The following is a 23,211-nucleotide window of genomic DNA, read 5'->3' as shown; positions in this document are numbered from 1 at the left end:
TTACTAAATGAATGACAATCATCAGGAAATGCAACCACGAGAACATAAGCACATGTCCAATGAGGCAGGACTTTAAAGCTGAATCGCACACTGGTCAAGGAGTTTTGATTAATGACTGAATCAGTTAGTGGGAGGAGGAATCAGACTGGTCCATTACTACACTGCAGTCTAGCAAATAACTTCAATTACAGCCCAGTAACCAGTGCTGAGCTCACAGATTTCTGTGGGAGTCGAATATGGCGAGCAGGGCAGTGGAAGCGCCATCATAAACCAATATCAGTGAACGGGTAGGTGTCATGTGGCTGAGTCTAAAGGCAAAAGGTTAGTAATGAATCCAGCAAGCTCTTGTCTAATGAATGAACCAAATGCAAGGTATGGAACAAAAACTTAGGGGTAGAACTTACCCTCAAGTTAAACAAGAATCAACATGAATCAACAACTGCAAGTCATGAATACACACACCCGGAGCAGCGGGCAGCTATCACTGTAGCGCCCGGGGAACAAACAGGGGTAGGGCTGACCCTGAGAATTGAACCGGTGACCTTCTTGGTACGAGTCCGACTCTAAAACCACTATGCCACAACTCCCCCCCCCAGTAGCCCACAACTTTACCCTCATGTCCTGTTTATGACTATTTCTTCTGTGGTTCTATGTCTCAGTGGTTTTGTGTCTACACAATGGAAGTCAAAAGAACCAATGTTGTCTGCTTTTCAGTTCTTCAAAATAATCACGCTCAAACATTACTTACGTTACCTGAAATGAACTTGACCGAGTAACAGTATAACACAGCCAACGATGAATGAATGGATGGATTTTTCAAACGGATTTGCCATTCGGCAGCTGTATTATCATTCTGCCGGCACCGCTCGCAGTCAGTTTAAGCAGGCCGTGATCTATGAACTAACCGTGTTGGCCTTCTTCTAAAGCACAAATGTGCTGACTGTGAGATATGCTGCACTGATTATAGTCTGACTTCATTCTTTTGAAGTATTTACGCTTCAAAGACCAGCATTATTGAAGCGCTTGACTTTCCCTGTGCTCTGTGTCTTAGCCTATGGCGGCGGTGAACAGAGACTGTAGTTTATATACTCAATATAACCCCAAAGATACGGAGTTCACAGACAGTGTTTAAACTTACTCTTTAATGTGTTAACCTCTATTCTATATACGTTGAGGATATTCCTATGGAGATGAAGGAAAGAACCAGTCTGGTCTGTTTTTCCTTTCCAAGTCTGTCAGGTTGCTTCAGGCTAGATTCCCGGTCCTCTCCTACCCTTGATTTTGAATAAAGTTTCCTGTTTGACTAACAAATCTGGATATAAATTGAGCCAGTGATTTATATTTAGTTTTTAGACCTTTCTGAGTCAATAAATAGGTTTAAACAAAGGCCGAACAACTGATTTGCCGGAATCCCCATGCTTGGGTTTTTTATGTTTTTGAAATACCTTAATATATGTTATAACTTGTGACAGGTTTTCTCTACAACTATTTTAAATGAAAAAATAAATGTAGAACTGGTGGTTATTGGGTAATCCTTAAGGATCACGCACCACCGTTTCGAACGTAATGAAACTATGAGCGAGCGACGTGTCTAACCTTCATTGCAGTAGTTTTGTTGCGCTGCTCGCTTATGGTACAGTAACATATTTGACAAGAAAGATCCGTCACTGTAAGTGTGCGTGAGCGTACTAGAAGGGGAAGCTACTAAAACCGTAAAGCACGTGTCAATCTGATCTCTAGAGATCCGCCCAGCATAAGACATCTCACATACATCCGCAAAAAAACATTACAAATTGTTATTTATGCAGCATTTCTAGATGTATTGTGTCCATTTTAGTCCAGTGCCTGTTGAATCTCAACAAAATCAAACCTCAGGAGTGACAAAGTCATCAGCACAATGTGAAAGACTGACAGCATGACAAGACACATGCTATAATTTTGAACTTTTCCTAAATGCAAGTATAAATATGACTCTATTGCTGAACATGTATATGAACTTGTTTTCTTTGCTAAATCCAGAGCATCTTTTCTGTAATTTGCAGCAGTTTCTGCAAATAAATGCAAATAGAAACAAAATTGGAATTGAAATTTGGGATAAATATGGTTTGTAGTTCACAGAATGAAACAAAATAAAATTCTTACATAAACACATACCTATAAATAGAAAATTCTGAAAATAATAAAAAAATGTATCTGTCATTTTTCGTTATCCGCATCCGTAAAATAAAGTTTAACGACGGGGAAACGATTGGTGCATCCAAGCACATGGTGTGAAGGGGATTCTCTAAATGAGTAATGGGTGTTTTATGGGCGTAACTTGCAGTAAACCAATCAGTGTCTCATCTCTCATTCCCTTTAAGAGCCAGTTTCGCTCACGCCAGGAGGAATTTGCAAGAGGAAACACTTCTCCAGAGACCATTTGAAACCATGTACAGGACAAGCTGGATTTTTATGTACCCAATAATAATCTTATACAATGTACTCCATTGATTTTTGTATATTTGGCATGTTTGTGTACTCCTCTGTGTAATAATTAAAGGTAAAGCGCGTCGTGGACCCGCCAAGAGGCGCATTTTCTACTAACGCGCTCTTTAAATACCATAAAAAATATTGGGCCGTTGATTTTAGACTTTACACCAGGTTTGAGTTTCTTTCAATTCATAACTTGTATGTCGCAGGTAAACCATTTGAATGAAAGAAGGACCGGTATCACTTACTCCCTCATAGTCGATGAGAGAGACATTAAAAATAGCTCTCTCACCTAGACACAACTACAGTACACAACAAGTAGTGTGTTTGTGTATATGTGGGTAGTGAGATTGTGGGTGGCTGTGTGGATGGGGAAAGTGCAAAGTTGTGGGTTGTACACCCCGTGTTTCTGTCTGAAGGCCAGCACGTAAACGTGCTCCTACATGCATTTGTGTATGGTATGAGAGCGTGTGAATTGACAACGCCGTGCCAGCTGGCAACAAAAGGGCACCGACGTGCCCATTTGCCATCTCCGCCTGGCTTGACCCGTGGCCTGTGAAACCCCTGGCACAGAGATGGGTACTGAGAAGGATACAGGGACCCAAGAGGCGTGGGGATTCCCCACCAACGCATATCTCTCATGCCCACTGCCGCCCGCATACCACCCATCGCCAATTGTGTTACAACCAGCTGTCACTGTCCTTTCGGTGACCCACATTTCCGCTCCCACACACGAGCACGAGTTCTGGCCTGAAGTCTTCACGGCAGGCTTTTGAGTGCACCTCTCGCCGCACAGTTGAAGATCAAAGCTGCGGCTGAAATTGAGTTGAGCTCAGCATTAGGGAAATGGGGAAATCGCTTTTAGAGCGACACAAACGTGCGCGAGCTGGATTGTGTGAGTTATGTTGAGCGAAGGGCTGGGGAAGTAGAAAATGATCATTCGACGTCTCCACACCCACAGTCAAATGCTCCAAACCCTCCAATTAGATCAATTAGGCAATGAATGTCAGTGGAACTTGAGGGATGGGTACCGGTCACCGGCCACACATACACATAGTGAGGACTACGGATACATGGGAAGGAAATAACATTTTAAGAAATAATTATTTGAATATATACTTATATATGTATAGTATATACAGCGTATTTATTTAAAGGTGGTGGTGCAGAAATGCGACTCCATACAACACACATACAGGAAATGGTTTTTTTGAGTGTTCACCGATGACATCACACATGATCAGAGCCAATGAAAAAAAACTAATGAGAAAATGACTCGGAAATCAAATCAGACATCAAGATAACAATATATATTTGGGCAAGGCTTAATTTCTTCATTTGCACAACATGGTGTGCTGAAAAAAGCCATAACAGTTTTTTTAAATATGCACATGACTCTTATCAGAATAACACAATGAACAGAACGCTTCACACACATCTCATTAGACGAAGCTTTGGTGCTCAATTGGACAAAGCGTGTTCAAGGCTTGGGGCATTTCCTGATCTCTTCGCTCCGCTCATTCCAAATCATTTCCTGTCTTCTCTCTTATTTCCTCTCGAATAAAAGAAACATTAGGCAAAAACTGATTTATCTGACACGGGCCTCTCTATTGGTTTGAGTATTAATGTAATAGTGACGTATCGAGGAAACAGGCAGATATCATTCACATGCTCAACGAAGGTTTGATAATTGCCGTTAAAACAACAACAAATGGTGCAAACACAGACGCAACGTGATAAAGCAAAGAAACAATTTGTGCGTGAGTTTTTGTAACCATTTGTTCGTGTTCGCAAACAAACGGACATGAAACGGACAATAAGAACTTTGCATCTACTTGTCAACCAACCCTCATTGGAGTATTCTGTTAGGTTAGGTTCTGTATAAGGTTGCAACATATATTTTACCTGCGTCTTTGTGTTGGGTACCCCGAGCCACCGCGAAATTCTATTGATCCAAAAACTGTACATTAAACATCTCATATCTGAGTGGACAGACAAATGATGTCGCTGCATGACGTCATCAGTAGGGTTCTCAAGCAGGCATGCAGGTAAAAAATCAAGTATACTTTATGCTTTTAAATACGAATAATGATTATTTATGTGTATTGAGTACACACTTTACTTTTTTATCAGAAAAACAGCTTTTGCGCTTTAACAAATCATTTTGTCCTACAGCTAATAGGGGGAATACGAGCGAGAGGGCAGGTGTGTGTTTTTGTATGTGTGGGATCACGGACACACACTGAAACGCTGTTCCCAAAGCAGACACGCCAAATGTATTTACATTTCCCTTATTAAATCCACTCACTCAAGTCTGATAAGCTTTGGAAACTGTCTTGACTCTCGAAGATCAAACACGGCCTATAATTCATAAAGACCATCTGTACAGGAAACCACACGGCCAGCTGAAACCTAAAGAACCTTTCAATAGGTACAGAGAGCGCTGGAACAACATGATTCAAGTGCTGCTGAATGTGACAAACGATGTCATTTGACAAATGCAATTTGTTGTTCTTGTACCGAGACGTTTGCTGAGGTGGAAACTGTATGCCATATATAACGAAACATTATATATACTGTGTATGGTATATATATTGAGAATGTTTTGATTAGCTTTAAATCGGTCGAGGAAACTGTATTGTCATTTTTGAAGTGAGAAAAGCAATAAAAAGCTTATAACAATAGTCCGCCATGTGCCGAAATGTAACAAATAGGTATGTAGTGTATGTATTTAGTCTTGGCGCTTTCAATTAGCCTCTTTAATGTGATCAATCATTCAGATATAAATGTTAAATTACAGAGCAATTACAAAAAATATAAATTAGAGGGAAACGTCAATGTCTTGCTTAGCGGCATTTCATGTCGAGATCTTAATTATAAGTTCTGCTGAATGGCAAGGCTGATATTTTCAGGAAAATCTAGGTGGTCACACAGTATGCAAGCGTGTGGAGTTTCTCATAGGCGGAAGCATGTTTTCTTCAAGTAATACGTATTTACAGAACAGTTTATCCAAAACCGAGCTTTCTGTCACCGTTGACTCAATCTTGTCTCATTCCAAACCCAGACAATTTTCTTTCTTTCGTGAAACACATACGCAGAAGGTCAAAGTTGATCTTTTTAAATAACAGGCATAAAACAGAATTAAAGGGATACTCCCTCCAAAAATTTTCATTCTGTCATGAATTCCAATATTTGGAAGAATGTTAGCAACTGTCATATCTGGGACGTCATTGACTACCGTAGTTAGGAAACATTGAAATGGTTGTCAAAGGTGCCCTAGAACTGCTTGCTTCCCTAAATTCCCTTAAAATACAAAACTATTGTATGTCCCAAAAATATCAGAAATGTATACAGGTTTTCATTTTTACAGTGTGTCCTATGTGTAAAATTGTTACTAGTGCTGCACAATATAATGAAATTACAAAAATATTACAAATGTGCATGTACTGCGAAATTGTCAAATTTGTTTGAATGAACTGCTGTTCGGTTCTTCTATGCCGTCGCTGTGAAGAACCTTTCAAGCATCTTTACTATAGAGTGTATTATACATTACACCATTTAACCCCCGGGTTGCCTACCACATAGTGCGTTTCTTCGATATCGTGTAAAGATTTGAGTTTATGTGATCACCCAGTGAGCTCTCCTCCTGTGGGCTGAGAGACGGAGTCTGGTCATCAGGTTGCTCGTACACGATAAACTGGTAGCGGTGGAGTCCAGTGTCTTCAGGCGGTGTGGGCCGAGCGTATGCTTAAGACAAGAACAACCACAAAACTGTTCATATAATTGTCACGAAGCAGAATCTGTTTTCAAATGTTTGACTGTCCAAAAACAACAAACAGATCATACCCATGTTACGTTTACTTGCCTTGGCAATGTATGCACACGAGTGTCGAACGAAACACTTAAAAAATACTTACCAGAAAGTTCAATGCCTCTGACATCTCCATTCATGAAGTTCTTCCCCTGCAGAAACAGACAGTGAGTGCGTGAGGGAGAGAGAGATGCTGTGCTGTACATCCCGCATTGTCTGTCATCCAATGAATTAAAACAATGGGGGCCCAGGGACACGTTGAGATTCTCTCCTTCATTCATCACCCGAGGGCCACAAAACCCCAGCTTAACTGCTGTTCAATTCACGCGAAGCCCTTCGGGGTCCCTTAAATGTGTCGAAGCTGGCCCGGCGCGGGATCTGCCATATTTAATATCCTGAGACAAAGCCAATTCCCAGGCAAATTAAGCGAGTGATTGAATTTCAGAGTAGCAAATTCCCATATTATTAATTGTATATTACGTTTCCGTTGCCTAGGAACAGAGATTCACGACGAGCCTTCTATGAGTTGAGTTTGTAACCCTCCCCCAAATGGCAATCCTATATTTGTCATGTTTAAACCCATATTCTTAAGGAGATCTAACGCTGCATTGAATGTTTGCCTGCTGGGTCCAATTCCTTTGTGCAGTATCTGTACTGTAGGCCTGCTGTTGTTTAAACCGCTCGATTTACAGTAGACCTGCAAGCTTTGGATCGAGGAAAGTTTGTGTTCAAAACCTATTTAGATCGGGAAGTCCCTGCTGATAAATGCCTTTCGTGGTTTGGCAGAGCTGAAACATTCTGTTATTGTCAATCAAGCAGTTCCTGCCATTGAAAACTCGCCACTCACTATCGCCTTCTACAGGATAACAGAGGAAGTGTTTTGAGAAAGACCTTTCACAACAGGTGATGAAGGGATGAGATAAATCACTGTATCATTATTTTCACAAACCCTGGCCTGTTTCAGAGGGAAACGGTTCTCCAATCTAAAGAAATTACTAATTGTAAAAAGTGTCTTGCATATCAGAACATAGTATTGGGGTTTGAAAGGAGTTAAAAAGGGGAAAAAACATTTCTTGGCTGTAAGGAGACAGAAAAATGACTAAAATAATTGATACTGTATACATTATGATGAAAGATCATGAAGAATCTGTCAACACACTTTTGTCCGTTGGAACGTCGAGGAATCGAATAATGTTTATAGTTCGCTTTTACTAAAAATGATTTCATCATTTGCTCAAACCTGTAAAAAAACGCTGATCACTAAACGGCTTTCATTGAACGGACACAAAACCACCGAGACATTTCTCAAAATATGGTCTTTTGTGTTCTACAGAAGAACGTCAAAGGTTTGGAATGATGGGAAAAAATGATGAAAGATATTTGGTTTTGGGGTACTTTTAAAGTCTAAAAATGACTTCTACAAGAGTGACCTGTACAAAAACAGCAGCAACCAGACATCAAAACAATACATCGCTACTTGTTCAAAAAAATACATTTCTAATGATCAATAAATACAACGCTGTGCTAAACGTGCAAAGAACCAGAATACAAGATGAAGGAATGTATTCACAAAGACAAAATAATGAAGAGACAAAGAGCTTAGCTGGTTCAACATCACCTGATCATCACCATGCATCACAAAGTTACTGAACAGTGAGTTTCACAAAGCTGTTCTGCTTTATTTGCAACAATTACACAGAGAGTAAGAAACAGCTTTATTTAGAAATCCTGAAGGGTTGTGATGCCCGTGCGCTCGAGAGCTCCGTCGCCATGGCAACAGATCGACAACAGAGATGGGAGGGCGAGCGCTTTTTGGTTTCCCACTTGGTCTGGTTGAAATATTCTCACTCGCCCCGTTACACAAAACTCGACACTCCTTTGTGCCGATATATTTTAGGAAGAGTGATATTCTCACTTTGCAACGAGACCAAAACGATTTCGATCTCAGAACATGTGAATCGATGGCATATTGGGTACGAACGGCAATATTTTACAGACTCGATGAGCAATGCAACTTAAGAAATATCTTGAAGGACTTTTTATTTCATTTTGGGCACACGAATTGTATTTCATGAGTTTGAACCTGTCAGGGGTGGGTGGGCCATCACCGGGTGGACCCCTGGGATAGAGTCGCACCTATTTTTTAGCATATTTACACTTGGACGTCCAGCATACTCTCTATGAGACGACGTGGGTGTAACTGCAAATGCTAACAAATCGAGAGGATATAGTCAGAGAGAATTATCAAGAGTGTTAGAGGAATTCATATATATATAACTTTGCTGTCAATTTCTCATCAAGTGTTGACAGCTCAGACAGGTTGTTTAGATCAAAATAAATATAAAGTATAAAGTCAACTTAAAAGCTCCAAGGATGTCATTACTGCAGTCAATCCAAACCGATTTAACTCCACAAGACATCAAAATAAGAGATGCACCAATACAAAATGTCTACACTTATACCGAGAGCCGAGTGTTCACAGCGATATCTGCCGATGCTGAAGGGGAAATTGTTATTTTTGAACACTGAATGTTATTAATTCATTAAATGACTATTGATGTTGAACATCAAACTGGTAATGTTTCTTAACATTTTCTATATACAGAGCACGAGTTCATTGCCTTTCCTGTCCTCTTTCGATTGATAGGATATATTGGCCCAAAAATGTAAATACAGAATGGAAATCTGAGCAAGAGTCTTATAGTGTATTCAAGCCCTTTATTGAGATTTTTTCTGTTTTATAGGAAAATACAGCATCAATTGCACACCATTTATCAAACACAGAGCTACCGTAAAAAAAAGCCGTTCAACTGTTGCAGTCTACATACTATAAAACTATAGTTATTCTGAATCACAATAATAGCTACGGGGAGCCGTGCATATCACTGAATGACTAAACAAATCAGTAAACATGGGACGTACTTCACTCATTCCGCTCAGTAAGTGTTTTTCAAATGGTCACGTGGTTTCTTTTGAGGGCTCTTAAAATTCTCCCCAGTTAAGCAAAACAAAAGAACATCAACAGATTGTGAACAAAAAGCATTACACGTATATTCAACAAGCAAGAGGGCACACTGGGGCAGCCAGCTTACTCCCATATGGTTAGTCTCATTCTTTCTCTTGCTTTCATTGCGGGCAGCGCGTGGTGCACAGGTTGTAAACCCAGTTGAGGAGAGGGTTTTTATTCACACGGCGAGGGCAACAGTCAGGCATTATAAAAGTCTGATATTGCCACAGCCGGCTTCTATTAATTCCTGCTAGCACGGTTCATTGGCATAAATAGTTTTTACATCACTGCTAGTTAGATTACAGTTAAACCACGAAAACACTCTGGAATGAAAGTGAGTGAGTTAAAAAAGGAAAACAAAAATATGTGCTATGCAAAAGAACGCCATACAGGTTTGGTATGACACGAGGATGAGTAAATGATGTGTGAAGTGATTCATTTTCGCAGCTTCGGTGAAACGCACGTTTAGACGGAGGAGAAAGTTTAGAATTAAACTTTTTTTTGAAACTTTTAGAAAGATTCTTACATTTTTTACCAAAACACGAATAGGTCTCGACCATCCAAAAGTGTGTGCGCCACAATTAGCACTAAACATCAAGAAAGGCTTTTTTTAGCACAGCAGATCTCCGAGATATATGCAACAAAGTCCAATTCCAATTGAATTTCTGTATTGTGGCGTGTTCATTTGCTATGGGTTGTTGAAGGAAATGCAAAGCAAATATTTGAAGTCCCTGTGAACCGGAAGTTGCCATCCTTTTTACTTCCGTATCTTGACGCATTTCGGAGAGAAATGGAATTTCTAATGAGAAAAATAGTGGGCTCGGCTTTCGTCGTTCTCTGCGATTTGATTGGGTGTATAAAAACAACCTTGCATTTCGAAATGGAACTGGCAGCAAACTAACCGTTGATGGGGAGGAGCTAACGGATGCTCCGCCCAAGCCGTCTAACACGCATCATTTAAGATGGATGTTTGCTACAGGAAGGAAGTTTTTCTTTTTAATTTCACTGGGATAAATATTAAAGAGGAATCGTAGTTGATTTCCTTGACTTTAAGTCATTGAATGAGTAGAAGTCTTTTTTTTACTTTGTTAAACTCGATTAACAAACACTGCTCTATAACCAAAAAAGCTATATTTTACCATAATTTCTCTTTTTTCTTTTTCTCAATGTAAATATTTTGTGCTCCTTAATGTGTAAATAACAAAACTACTTTAAGGGATTTTTAAGCACAATATTTATAGTTAATTTTGGGGTGAAATCGGAAGATTTTTTTGTACAACCCAAACTGATGCGAGGCAATTCGAAAGACATTTTTTGTAAATCTATTTTAAAAGTCACGAATAAAGCATCTTCGCTGTTGCCATGGATATCGGCACAGATGAACATGACTTCTATTTCTATTTGGTGCCAGGTGAAAACACACACTTTAACCTTGTAATCCAAATTTTGTGGTAACAGAGATTGTTTAGATGTATCGGAACCTAAGATAAAACCCTCCCCCAATCCTTTTATTATAAAAAGTAGGGCTCACGTCTTACTTAGACGGGTCAGGCACCACCAAACCCCCCATCATCCCCCCATTAATTATCATGATGCAAAAAAGGCCCCATGTCCCAGACAGGCTTCTGAGGTTCCCCAAAGAACATTGAATCTCCTGTTCAGGTCTTGAACAACGAGAGAGAGAAGAGGTCCTGCTGGGGCAACAGTGTAACAGACGGGAGAGAAGAGAGAGAGAGACGGAGGGAGAAAGAGATAGAGAGAGAGATGACAGATGGTGTTCACAACTCTATTTCTGATACTGGACCTTCACCATGAGCCCGCCCCCCCCTCCAAATTCTCACACCGACTCTCTCCAAATCCTCTCTTGCCTGCAATCCCTCGGACGCCCTCTGACTCTCCTATTCTGTCTTGCAAGCGTTTTGTCTCTCTTTCTTTGCATGTCATGGTTTCTCAGTTTCTAATCTATCCCAAAAAGCTGCCATTTTTCTCATTCATGTATGGATTTAATGATTTGGTTTTGTTAAAGAGTCACTCTTAGATGTAGGTCATGTGATTAAATTACATAATCCTCGCACAAGCTGCTGGAATATGGTTTTTGGCAAATGTTTAATTCCGTTCTCAAAAGGTTAGAGGCAACACACTGTCGGGGTGGTAAATAGCTTATATTTCCTTTTTCTGGGGTTTATTAGGGGATTATCTGGCTTTTGTAGCCAACGCAACATCCGTTCCAACAAGATGCTTTTCCAAATCTGAGTGTTTTAAATCATCACATTTTTAAAGCAGTTGAATAGGACGGAGGCTAAAATAAGCGGCATTAAAGGCCCAAGTGTCCATTGTTCAGTGTGTCTTATGGTCCAGTAGCTTGACACGTCTCTAAATGAACTCACCCTGTGCCTTAATCTACGGGTAAGCCCGTGTCACCCTCTGAACCTGGACAGCAACAGTTACCATAGCGATATTCATTACAACCATTACCTCATTACTCACCTCTCAGGTCTAATAAATTACAACTCATCCATTACACCAATTTTATTTAGCAGATTAATACTTAGATTTTGGGATTGAACAAAGAATTAACAGCACAATCCTGAAGCATTTTAAAAATGAGACTTTTATAGTGAAATTAGCATCACGCATTTAAGACCGTATGAATGGTTTACATACTTTCTCTCTCATGATGGTTACATTACAAAGAATTTAAGTTATCATTCTTGACAAGCAAAATGGTACCGTAACATATACGTAACAGATTATAATGTGGGAGCCTATGGTTTTCATTTGAGATATTCTGATGTCCTTCTGAAAACTCATGTCTCCATTTCAAGGTTTTTATAAATCGTTATTATTTGTCACCCTTTCTGTTTTTCACTGGGTTTTGCAAATACCTAACAATAAAAAGTATTACAAAGTGCAAAAGCTTTCAGAAGGACAACAACAATATACTTTATTATGTATTATTAACTTAATATTGCATTTTCATTTAATGCATCATTTATTTTTTGGATGTTATACATCAAAGACACCGATATTATGGCACGGTTGAGATCTTTGTTAGATTTCAAGGTTATTTTTCTGATAATTCTTTAGCAAAATATTCCGTTTGCTAATAAATCAGACCTGAAGAGACTTCATTTTTCTTTCTTTTTGGCTTGACCCCTGCTGTTGCACCACAGACCACCTGTTTAAGACCCATTTTGAAAAATCATGGCATGGCTTTGATCCAGCTAGAGAAAAAAAGGAGTTAAGGAATTAATAATACAATTAAAAAAAGAAAATATATAACAATTTAAGTTTGAAGTTTGAATATATGTTGCAAGTTTAGAATAATCAGGAGCGTTATAACAAATTATATGGCAGATTCAGGTATTAGGTTAGGTATGGATTGCAATGAAATACATTTTGTACAGTCATGTTAGGGTTGTGATAACTTAAACAAAACTGAATACTCGGTTAACTCAACCCACCAAACAAGACCTTCGGATGGTTAATAACCAGGCCAGAGAAAGTCAATAAGCGTCACTAACGGGATGAGTTTGGAAATACATTAAACAGTTACTTAAGGGGGCGGTGGATATGCTTGGGTTCATTACCGGAGTCTACGTGGATTGAGCATTGAAAATGATTTACTGGTAAAGAAAGCCGATGAGGTGGGGGAGGTTTATAAGTGTGAAAATTCAATAAATGTTAATTAGGGCCTCGCGTAGCCTCACCAGCCTTGATCACCATGTCCCTATCGCTCTGCTAAGTCTATCCGATATATCGCAAAATATATATCCGCAAGTACATAATCATATCTCGTTTTGTTCTTAACTCTTTTCTTATTCATAAACTGCTTTATTTTTGTACGAGAGCAGGAGAGAGATACGATATGGAACGATGAGGGAAGCCCCCGGTCTGAGTTCCCTAGGTAACCCTGTGGAGAGTGGGCAGAGCGGGGGTCCGATTGCCTGCCTGACTCATTTGGAGGGAATCCTGGAACACGGCGACTGCCCACTACACTACACCCCCGGCTTCATCAGCAAACAAACACATTCACAGCATTAAACCCACTCGACTGAAACACAATGTCCTTCACAGACGTGAACGCTGGCATTTCATCCCCCAGGCAGCAGGGGAAACCCTGCATTGTATGTGTGTGTGTGAGTCATACCTGCACAGATAATAAAAGAGATAAAGATGAGAGTGCAGAAGAGTGACACCAACAAGCTTTTGCTGACTAACAGGAAGAGAATACAGCAGAAGAGCTCTGATTGGTTGAGGGGGTGTTCTAATGTGATATCCTTACAAATGATTGTATATGATCTCAATTTAAAGGAAAAGCAAAATAGTTTCTGAATACACCTGGTTTTAAAGTGATAGTTTGTCCACAAAAGAAAAAGTTTGTCATAATTTACTCACTTTCTTGAATAGCCTTCGTTCGCATTACACAAAAGAAGATTGTAGTGAGGTAGACGGGATGAGAGCCGGTATTCGAGAGCCGGTATCTCCTCGTATTGCGGAGGAGATTGGGAGCATAAGATGAAGAGCGACCGGACCGTCAGTGAGGGAGGACCAGGCCTGGACTATGTTATGGTTTTGTGTGTGTCGCCGGCAGTCGCCCTTGAGGGGGCTGCCGGCTGTCTATTTACGTTTGATTTTATTAATTATAAGTCTTTTTTATGTTCGCCGGTACCCGTCTCCTTCCTTCCTTTTATTGAACTGTGTTACAATGATATTTTAAAGAATTGTTGGTAACCAAAAAACAGCTGCACCCATTGACTGGCATTGGTTTTGTGTCCATACAATCGAGGTCAATAGGTACCGTCGGTGTTCGGTTACCAACATTTTTACCTGGGATTCCTGTACTTTATTGGTAGAGCATTGAATAGGCAAACAAAGACCATGAGTTTGAACACAGACAGTAATACAATTTAATTATCTAAAGTCCAAATGCACATACTGTACGTATGGGCAAGTTTGTAAGTTGAATATTGGAATAATATTCGGGATTTGAGGGATTCAGCTGTACGCGCACCGGTCTCGTATCACGGAGAAGATTGGAAGCGGACGAGCGACCGGACCTTTAGTGAGAGAGGACCAGGCCTGGCTTTTAGTTATGGTGTGCGTCGCCGACAGTTCAAAGGATGAATTTGAAAAGAGACAAAAATGGCGGTCAGGTCCAGCCAATTAACAGTGAACAGCAATTAAATCACAATTAAACCAAGCTATTATGAGTACTCAACAGGCATTTAATAAACCTTTATTAACTCAAGGTCACCGGATGTCTTAAGGAGCATTAAAGGACACTTACAAAGTTTGTGAGAGGTTTTGGGGGCTAACTTCTGCAAAAATTAAAATGGCCTCTAATTCATTAGAAAATACAGGATGAGAGATATATTAAAAATATATGAATTAGATATGAAATGAACAGGGATCTGATAAACTGTAACGTAGGCTTTCATTTTCAACACAATATACTGCGCCTATTTAACGTTGGTGTCCTCAGGATTGCGACTTCAAGAGGAGTTGCTAAAACCATATGTTCAGAACTTCACATGACATTATATCACACTTCAACAAAACTCTTACCGCATAACAGCGCGCAGTCTTTTAAAATGCACCATTCTATCGACTAAATTGGATCGACTCTGGGTTTTACACGCAAGCGTCTCTCTCTGTAAAGAGGCACTACTGACTCAATCACAGCAGTGGCTGTTTAATTCTTGTATTATAATTGAGATAGAAGCAGCTCAGAGGTTATGGAAACTGCTGCAGAACCAGGAGCTCTTCACGGAGAGGTTAACCAACCCCGCGGCCCTCTGGGAGATGGAGTATGCTGTTAATTTGACGAACGTGGGAAATGAATGCTTTTATGCTTTTATTGACGGTGACCAGAAAACGGCCTTTGCGGGAATGAAAGGTTTTAGTCTTACAGGCGCCCGGCTCACTGCGACAAAACAATGCCACTGAATGCATTTGTTGGAAGAAAACTAAGTACATAATTGTTTTGTCGGTAATTACGGGGGCAAAATGTTTCTTCATTAATTCCCCCTTTTTCATGGAAATCGTAGAACGAAAACATACAGAAGTGTGAGTGCCACGCTGTATTACATGTTTTATGCAATGAATGAGAAAGTTACCTGCATATTATACTGTAGGGGGTCTACAAAGTTCCAGCATGAGGGTTTTGTAGCGAAGAGAGAACTTCAGTCAAGGAGGGAACCAAAAAACCTTCATCTTTGGCAGAAAATGTATTTCAAATGGCCATTAAACGTAAGATATAATATGAATCGCTTGTTTAAAATAAGATAATGCATTAATATTGGATCATACCAAAGACACCAAAGTTTAACGGCATTTGGAGTTAGTGTGTGTGAATTTAATTATGTTTGCCTTAACAAAGCTCCACTTACTTTTAATGTAACATTGTGCAAAAAGCCGTGGACTTGTTTAATCTCAGATGTACAAATGAACTTGTAATACACACTAGGGATGCACCGATATGTACATTTTGTCCGATAACTGATAATTCTATCACATTGGCAGCCAATGACCGATATATCAGTCGATTTATTTGTTCATAGACAGAAAGAATTCAGATTCAAACAATTTGCTTTTGTTCCTATAATTTATACATTCATAATTACTAAATCAACAATGTTTTGCTAATAACAGTAAGTGAATGATCATGACAGAAAGACAGTACTGTACTGTATTTTAACTGTAAGCAGAATGCAGCTGGAGAAGTTTAACCAGAGGAAATGATTTATTGGCTATAATACATCGGCCTAAATTTTATTCTCGGCCGCTTGTATTAACAATGACAATTTATCGGCCGATACTGATATGGTCGATAATTTATCGTGCATCCCTAAGAAAAACACTATCCAAGAAAAATGCAAACATCATCTATCACCATGGCTTTATTTGTGTTCAGCACTGTTAAAACAACTCTCTTCTCTCTGCATGAAGCCAATCTCCCTGTGGGGATGTGTAGCGGTATCATTCCAAGCTGCACAACGCCTCCCTTAACCTTTGACCTCCTGCGTTATTCTTACCTGAGAGCGCTGCTGCATCTTTAGCTAACAAACAGCATTTTTTGAAACGAGTAACATCCTCGTCATTTCGAGCTGCGAGCTGTTTATGTTTTTGACTGTCGGACAGGCAGGGGAGCAGAGGAGAGGGAGGCAGGGGGCTGGAGGGAAGGAAACAACGAGGAGAAGAGGAGGGTGGTGCAGAAAGAGGGGAGCGATTTAATCCCCCCCAAAGGAACTCCCCTCTGAACCCCGTATCGTGAACTCGCAGGCAAAACTCGTCGCCATGGGCAACACCACACACAATCTGCTGTCTTTTTCATTTCATCAGCTGTGAGAAATCTATACCGAAGCGCAGAGATAGAGGGAGAGAGAGCGAGAGAAAAAGCTGGTTGCTTGACTAATTGTTGCGGTAAAAAATGAGGCTGTTGGAAGATTAAAAGGAGGTCTTGGTGGTGATGGTCAGTGGGTTTTAACTGTGTAGTTGGCATTACCTCGCCAAGCTAAAGTTGAGTTGATGCGGGCGAAAGTGAAACAGATTTTTTATTGTACAAGATAAAATCAAGATCATATCCAGTTCCATTGTCCTAAAGTCGATTTTTGGTTAAATGCTTAAAATAAAGTCTGTGGTTAACAAAATCTCCACAACATAAAACATACCAGTAATACGCCACTTGTTATTGGAAAGCAAGAAACAAACGGCTAAATCTAACTAAAGACGTTGTTGGATACGATAAACGGCATCACACATAGAAATCTCTCAAATAATGCAACATGGACACAAATCTAAAAAATGTGGATGTAGATTAATTCACGGAGCAGTTATTAATGGCACATAATAAATAATAAAGATTAATGTTGGAAGCTTGGTGGTGATGATGACTTTTTGTTGATTACTTTTCATACGTTTTATCGCGATATTCCTAAAGCCTAGATAAATGCTGTCGTCGTCTATAACTGTACAAAAGAATCGATATACACAGCTCCCACTAGAACTATGAATACAAAGTTCAGTCGTGTATTTTATGTCTTTTGTATTGTTTCCTAATTTGTTGACTTTATTAACAATGCAAATTTTGTGAAAAGTGCTTTATAAATAGAACTAAAATGAACTGACTTTTGTCGAGGGAACCAGTGCGACGCTAACTTCCTGGTTCGCCTACAAAAATACGTCATCCCTGCAACACTCTAATGAGAAAGTCGTTCCAAACTGCCTGCAGCAAACTAGAAAATAATAAATTATTATATAAACTTTTTGGCTATTTAAAGAAACAGGAACAATGCAGATATAAGCATATTACCGCGTCACAACAGAGTCTTAATTTGTGTCCATAATATAACTGTCGTCTTTGAAAATGTAAATACTTCAAATGTACCTGAGAATTCCTATCAAACTATTTCTGAGGTTTAAATTCACCCACCACCTTCATATTTAATGAATCTCTTTATCACCCTTACATTCATTTGTTTCGTTTTAAAGCTAAAATGTCATTCTTTTGTTAACCATTTTACTAACCCTCAATAGGTCATACCTTAAGAAAGGCCACTCAATAATGACCATTACTTCACTTAAATCCGGGGGAAATGTTCTCGTGAGAGAGAGTGTGTGTATGTGAGAGACAAAAAGGACAGCTTGTGAGGGGGTTACATTGTCTGCGGAAACGTCTCGGAAATCTACTCAAGGGTAGAACAGGATTTGGAGCACAATGGTTGTGGGTGTAAAGAAAGAGGGTACATCTTACAAAAAAGAGGTGTGAAGCTTCAGTCCTGGCGTGGATGAGCTTCAGTCGGCTTGTCTATGCTGTGCCTGTCTGGATTGCTGAGAGGTTTTACCCTCTATCTCCCAATGTTTGCATGGAGAGGATGTTCATTGCGGATAATGCTGTGATCAAGGGAAGAGGACACTTAAATGCTGGGGAGATGATAAGCATTAAGCACTTAAAGAGAATGGCACTTCGTATCAGCCTTGGCTCTGGATGACTTGAGACGGCATTCTGAAAGTTCTGTTTCATCCTAAAAACACACACAAAACATTCACATCCAAAGGCTTAGTGGTACAAGAATCATAGATCCATTGACAGACCTTCCAATGTTTTCATAAACACCTGCTATCCGCGTAAATCCCTTGTTCTTCTACATATATATATATATATATATATGGAAATCCACGCATAAATAACACCAATGATTTAAAGTAGCATAAACATATTTAGTCCCTTAGAAATGTGTGCATGTCATTGGGTTAGGTAACTAACCATGAAATGAATCTGCAGCGAAGAAAAGATTTGATACCACCAAAAGTAAATGACTAATAATAACTACAGATATGTTGACATCACTGATACATATTTTTTAATTACTAAATGTAGTGAATTTGCCTTCAAAATAAAAGTACCAGAATGGTTTTGCAGCAATGTTTTATTTTGAAATGAATGGATAGCTTTTAATTTGAAAAGTTCTGGAAGATATTCAAAGGAGTCTGTAGATCGCTAGACACACTTCTAAAATAGCGTTCATGAAATATGGGGTATGAAAAAGCTAAAAGTGAAGCATTGAAACGGTTGCTTATAACGCGAGGCCTCAGCCCCAACTCGTGAACGATAACAACGCAAATTCAGCTTTTTGTTTAAGGTGCCATGATTCGTTTCTTGGTGCCGTCTTATATTACATTCTGTGCAAACAGCGACAACTTGGCTACGTTAAATAATTATATTACTTTTATTTTGAAAAGTAGGCTATTCTAGTTGCATTGTTCATCAATTAATTTCTTAAATTATCCTTTGACTATGTCCTGGCCCGCCATCTAGCGGAAAATTTGTTTTTTGGGCCCAATACCAAACTTACTTGCTGACCCCCTGCTCTAAACCACTGAATGTTGGCTACCAAGTAGGGATATCCCGAGCTGAATGCAAATAGTGAGTGCACAAGACTGAGTATGTGGCTGTAGCGTGGAAATACAAAAGCAAAGAAACAGCAACTTGTACTGTCATAATGTGACACGCAAAAAAATTATTATGACATCTCGACAGAAAACAGAAAGTTGTATAGAAAGTTCAGTGATGCTACATTTCATAAACTGTTCTACCAGAGCAAGCAGAACAGTTCTACATCAAGCTTTGTGACTCAAATGTAATGTCGTAGAAACTGGATGTCTGCTAACATGACTGACAGGAGTTTATGTGTAGGCAAAAAAACTGAATAATAAAACTAAATGGAAACAGCTTGGATGGATTTCAAGATTTGTTCTTGACGTTGCACAACCAATGTACTTGAAGTGTGCATGGGGTATAGCGACTTTAACATCAACTGGTCTGACAAAAGTAGTAAACAGAAACTAAAAACAATTATGACAAAGTTGTATTATTTGCAAATTTACATTTACATTTATTCATTTGGCAGACGCTTTTATCCAAAGCGACTTACAAGTAGTTTTATACAGTGGCACATTACTGCAGAGCAATCAGAGGTAAGGTGCCTTGCTCAAGGGCACTTCAGTCATGACCTGCTGGCACTGAGATTAGAACCTGCAACCTTCTGATCACAAGCCCAACGCTCTAACCATTAGGCCACAGGATAACAGAGCAGACCAAGACCCTTATTGATATGGGATTTACTAACAAACCAGAACGTATAACAAGGACGTACAATCTTATAACAGGTCTCTCAAATCACAACATGACAAAACTGACTGCGGTTACAGTACTTTGGTAGATCTGAGTGTGATCAAATAAAATTCATAATTTCCGAACCTTAAACAGAGCAGTTTGAAAGAGAACTTAACAACTTAAACTGGGAGCAGATCATGGCTGTGGATGATGTAGATGAGTGCTGTAATTCCATGACTACAGCTATCACAGGTCTAATTGGAAAATCCATAAAACAAAAAAAATGTCTCCAGAAAGAAACTACTCTCCCAAAACTTATGAAGAAGCGAGATTTGGATCTGAAAAAATCACTATGCTCAAAAATGTATACTGATCTTTTAATTTACAAAAGTTTACGAAAAAAAGTGGAACTAGAATAACGTAAGGCCAAGGTCTCATACACTCAACTTATAGGAAAAATCATTGTTTTTTAACATCAAAATGAGCATACCACAGGGTTCCATACTTGGTCCTTTGCTGAACAGATGATGCTGTTCTTTATGCACCTGCAAAATCACCAGAGCTGGCAGCTGATTTACTGTCTATATGTATGGTTGAGGTCAGATAAAAATCAGTTGGTGCTAAATCTTACAAAGACAATCTCCATGTGTTTTTCTATTAAGAAACTTGATTTAAATGAAAGATTTAAAATTAAAAACAGAATTTAAATATCTTGGATTGATTTTAGATCCTTAACTTAAATTTGCTAAACAAAGAAAATCTCAAAAATAATACAAAGCAATCTTAACTGTTTTAAACTAATCATATATTACATACCAAAGCAGGCAGCCCTGCTGTACATGAGTGCTATGATTTTTTCACATATTTCATATTGCATGACAGTTTGGGCGCAAGCAGCCACGGCTGCAACAAAACACCTCGGTTCACTATATAATCAAGCAATAAAAATCATGGATAAAAGGCCAATCCGCTATCATCATTGTCATGTCTTAAGAAATATAGTTTACTTAGCTTTGAAAGCTTTAGTGATTTATGTTTTCTAAAATAAATTTTCATATGTATTTATATTTTAGCACCTGAGCCACTTAGTAAATTTGTTCAAATACAGAACAGCAAAAGAGTTACAAGAAGCACTGCAGAACAAGCTTCGCTCAGACAGCCTTTTCTGTCAAGAGCTGTAAGCTATGGAATTCATTACCATCGGACATTAAGATTATATCTGATTTCAAAAGGTTCACTTCTAGGCTTAAGTCATGGCTAAAGACAAACCAAAACTGTAACCATTTTTAAATATTATTCCTTTTATTTATTTTTTGTGTGAGTGAGTTAGTCTGTGTGTGTGAATGGGTGAGTGAGTATATGTTTGAAGAAATGTGAATGTTTTATACTTGTATCTATATGTTTTCAAATGTATTTAGAAAATCCCAACCTGGGACAGGAGTTGAGAATAAGCACTAGCTATAAACTCAATATGCTGCGCATCAGTTGCAGTACTTGTATTCTAGCTATGACTGTATGCATTGTCCCTGTGTCACGGTTATGGAAAGAACCCACGATGGGGAAAACATGAACAAAAACAAGACAAGAACCTAAACAAAAAATTCCCACAAGGGGAACAAAACAAACAAAGTCCTTTAAATAATAAATCAACAAAATCCACAAATTTAGAACAGGAACAAGATAATCCACGAACAGGGATGATAATGAAAATACGTGTTTTTCTGTGTCTTTGGTGTGTAATAAGTTACCCATGCATGTATTAGACGCCTAACATTGCAAAACTGTAAGTATTAGAACAAAAGATGCATTCTATCTAAAAGCAAATGCTCACCCAGACCTGCCTGAAACGCCTCCTGTAACCACACCCCCACAAATCTTCGTCAGTTCATGGTATGACTTGATCCAAATATATTCGCAAGTAAGGTGGGGGTACCTGTCAGTACAATTGCTTTGGAACCTGATGTTGGAAATATGGTAAGATGAGTTATATTTCCCTCACATGCGTGCAGTATTTGACCGATCGCTACGCACTTGTTAACTGGCCAATCATAGCACACCTCGCTTTCCAGAGCGATGAGCTTTGTACAAAATCAGCCAGAGAGGCGGGGCAAAGAGGAGATACAAACATGCACGGTATGTGGAAAATACAGCATTTTAACCTTAAATCGAGTGTACAGATTGCATTACATCTAATGAACAAATGATAATATTCTACGTTGAATATAGTGCATATGTACTACTTCTGGTGCCACTTTTGTCATTTTGAACTGTCACTACGAGTTGCCTTTGTATGGGAAAATCTGTTAAAAACTCTATTTTCCATTCCCACGATGAAAATGACTAGCATACAGAACAGCAGTTTTCACTGTTGAGGGAACTATTCCTTCAGCAATACTGGATCTCTGACTACTGTAAATCTGAATAATGAGGGGGAGGGAAGGGGTAGCCCTGCTACCAAAAGTCCTTCCTGCGTGGCATCCTGGTTACCACACAGTCGCAACAGAGGCATTCGATTAAGAGGAAAGTGGTTGTTATAGCAATAACAGAAGGTTGGAAGGGTAAGCGAGGCGAGTGAATGCTGAGCGTGGATGGAAGATGGAGAGGAGGATTGTTACATAAGACAGAAACACAAAAAGATAGAGTCAGCATGTGATATCATAGAAACCAAAGCAGCCCACATGAAAACAAGGGCAAGCAATGTGTGGTAAGAGTGACAAGATCACAGCCTCCCCGTACGCCTTCCCCGCACAGATTCATAATCGCAAGCATGCATTTCAAGAGTTCTCTTATTATTGTTATGTTCTTGTCTATATACTGTAAAAGCACATATAGGCTTCTGTATATGGAGGCCCCAAAAGTATTTGGACATTTAGGCCACAAAATAATATTCCCACAGTTTCAACTTTTTTCAAATGTTTTCAACCAAAACATATTTTAATTTAAAATAGAATATCAATTGCTTTAATACAAAAAGTTTTTTGGATGAAAAATGAAGATTAAAAAGGGAAAAACTGATAGTAAAACATCTGCACACATCTTCAGTTCAGCTGTTCTTGAAATATTTCCCGTGCTCCAATTGCTGTTTAAGGCCTGTGCCTTTGTGTGAGTAGGTGTGCATATGGAAGGAGTGGCAGGTTATTGACCTTCATTCAACCGCACTTCTGAATGAGCCTCTCCACTAACAGCTCCAGATGGCCTCACATGTTAAAGACCTATTGTCAGCACTGCTTTAAGTAGCCAATCGAGAATGAGCATAAATCGCATAGACATGTGAGCGAGACCTCATAGGGCCAGTGATCCAGCATT

General features: G+C 39.2%; 1 protein-coding gene across 2 annotated transcripts in view; it reads right to left on the bottom strand.

Annotated features, from left to right (window-relative positions):
- The window catches only part of pebp4 (phosphatidylethanolamine binding protein 4), a 77,732-nt gene that overhangs the window by 5,698 nt on the left and 48,823 nt on the right, over positions 1–23,211 (bottom strand). For both annotated transcript variants that reach the window (XM_079467480.1, XM_079467481.1), the window contains 2 exons: positions 6,387–6,432; positions 6,100–6,216 (listed from right to left, as the gene is read on the bottom strand). In XM_079467480.1, the coding sequence (XP_079323606.1) occupies positions 6,100–6,216; positions 6,387–6,432 (163 nt within the window). The remainder of the gene's footprint in view (positions 1–6,099; positions 6,217–6,386; positions 6,433–23,211) is intronic.

The sequence above is a fragment of the Barbatula barbatula genome, assembly GCF_947034865.1.
Source record: "Barbatula barbatula genome assembly, chromosome: 11".
Taxonomy (NCBI): Eukaryota; Metazoa; Chordata; class Actinopteri; order Cypriniformes; family Nemacheilidae; genus Barbatula; species Barbatula barbatula.
The sequence above is the reverse complement of the archived record's forward strand: the minus strand, read 5'-3'. Positions and strand labels throughout refer to the sequence as shown.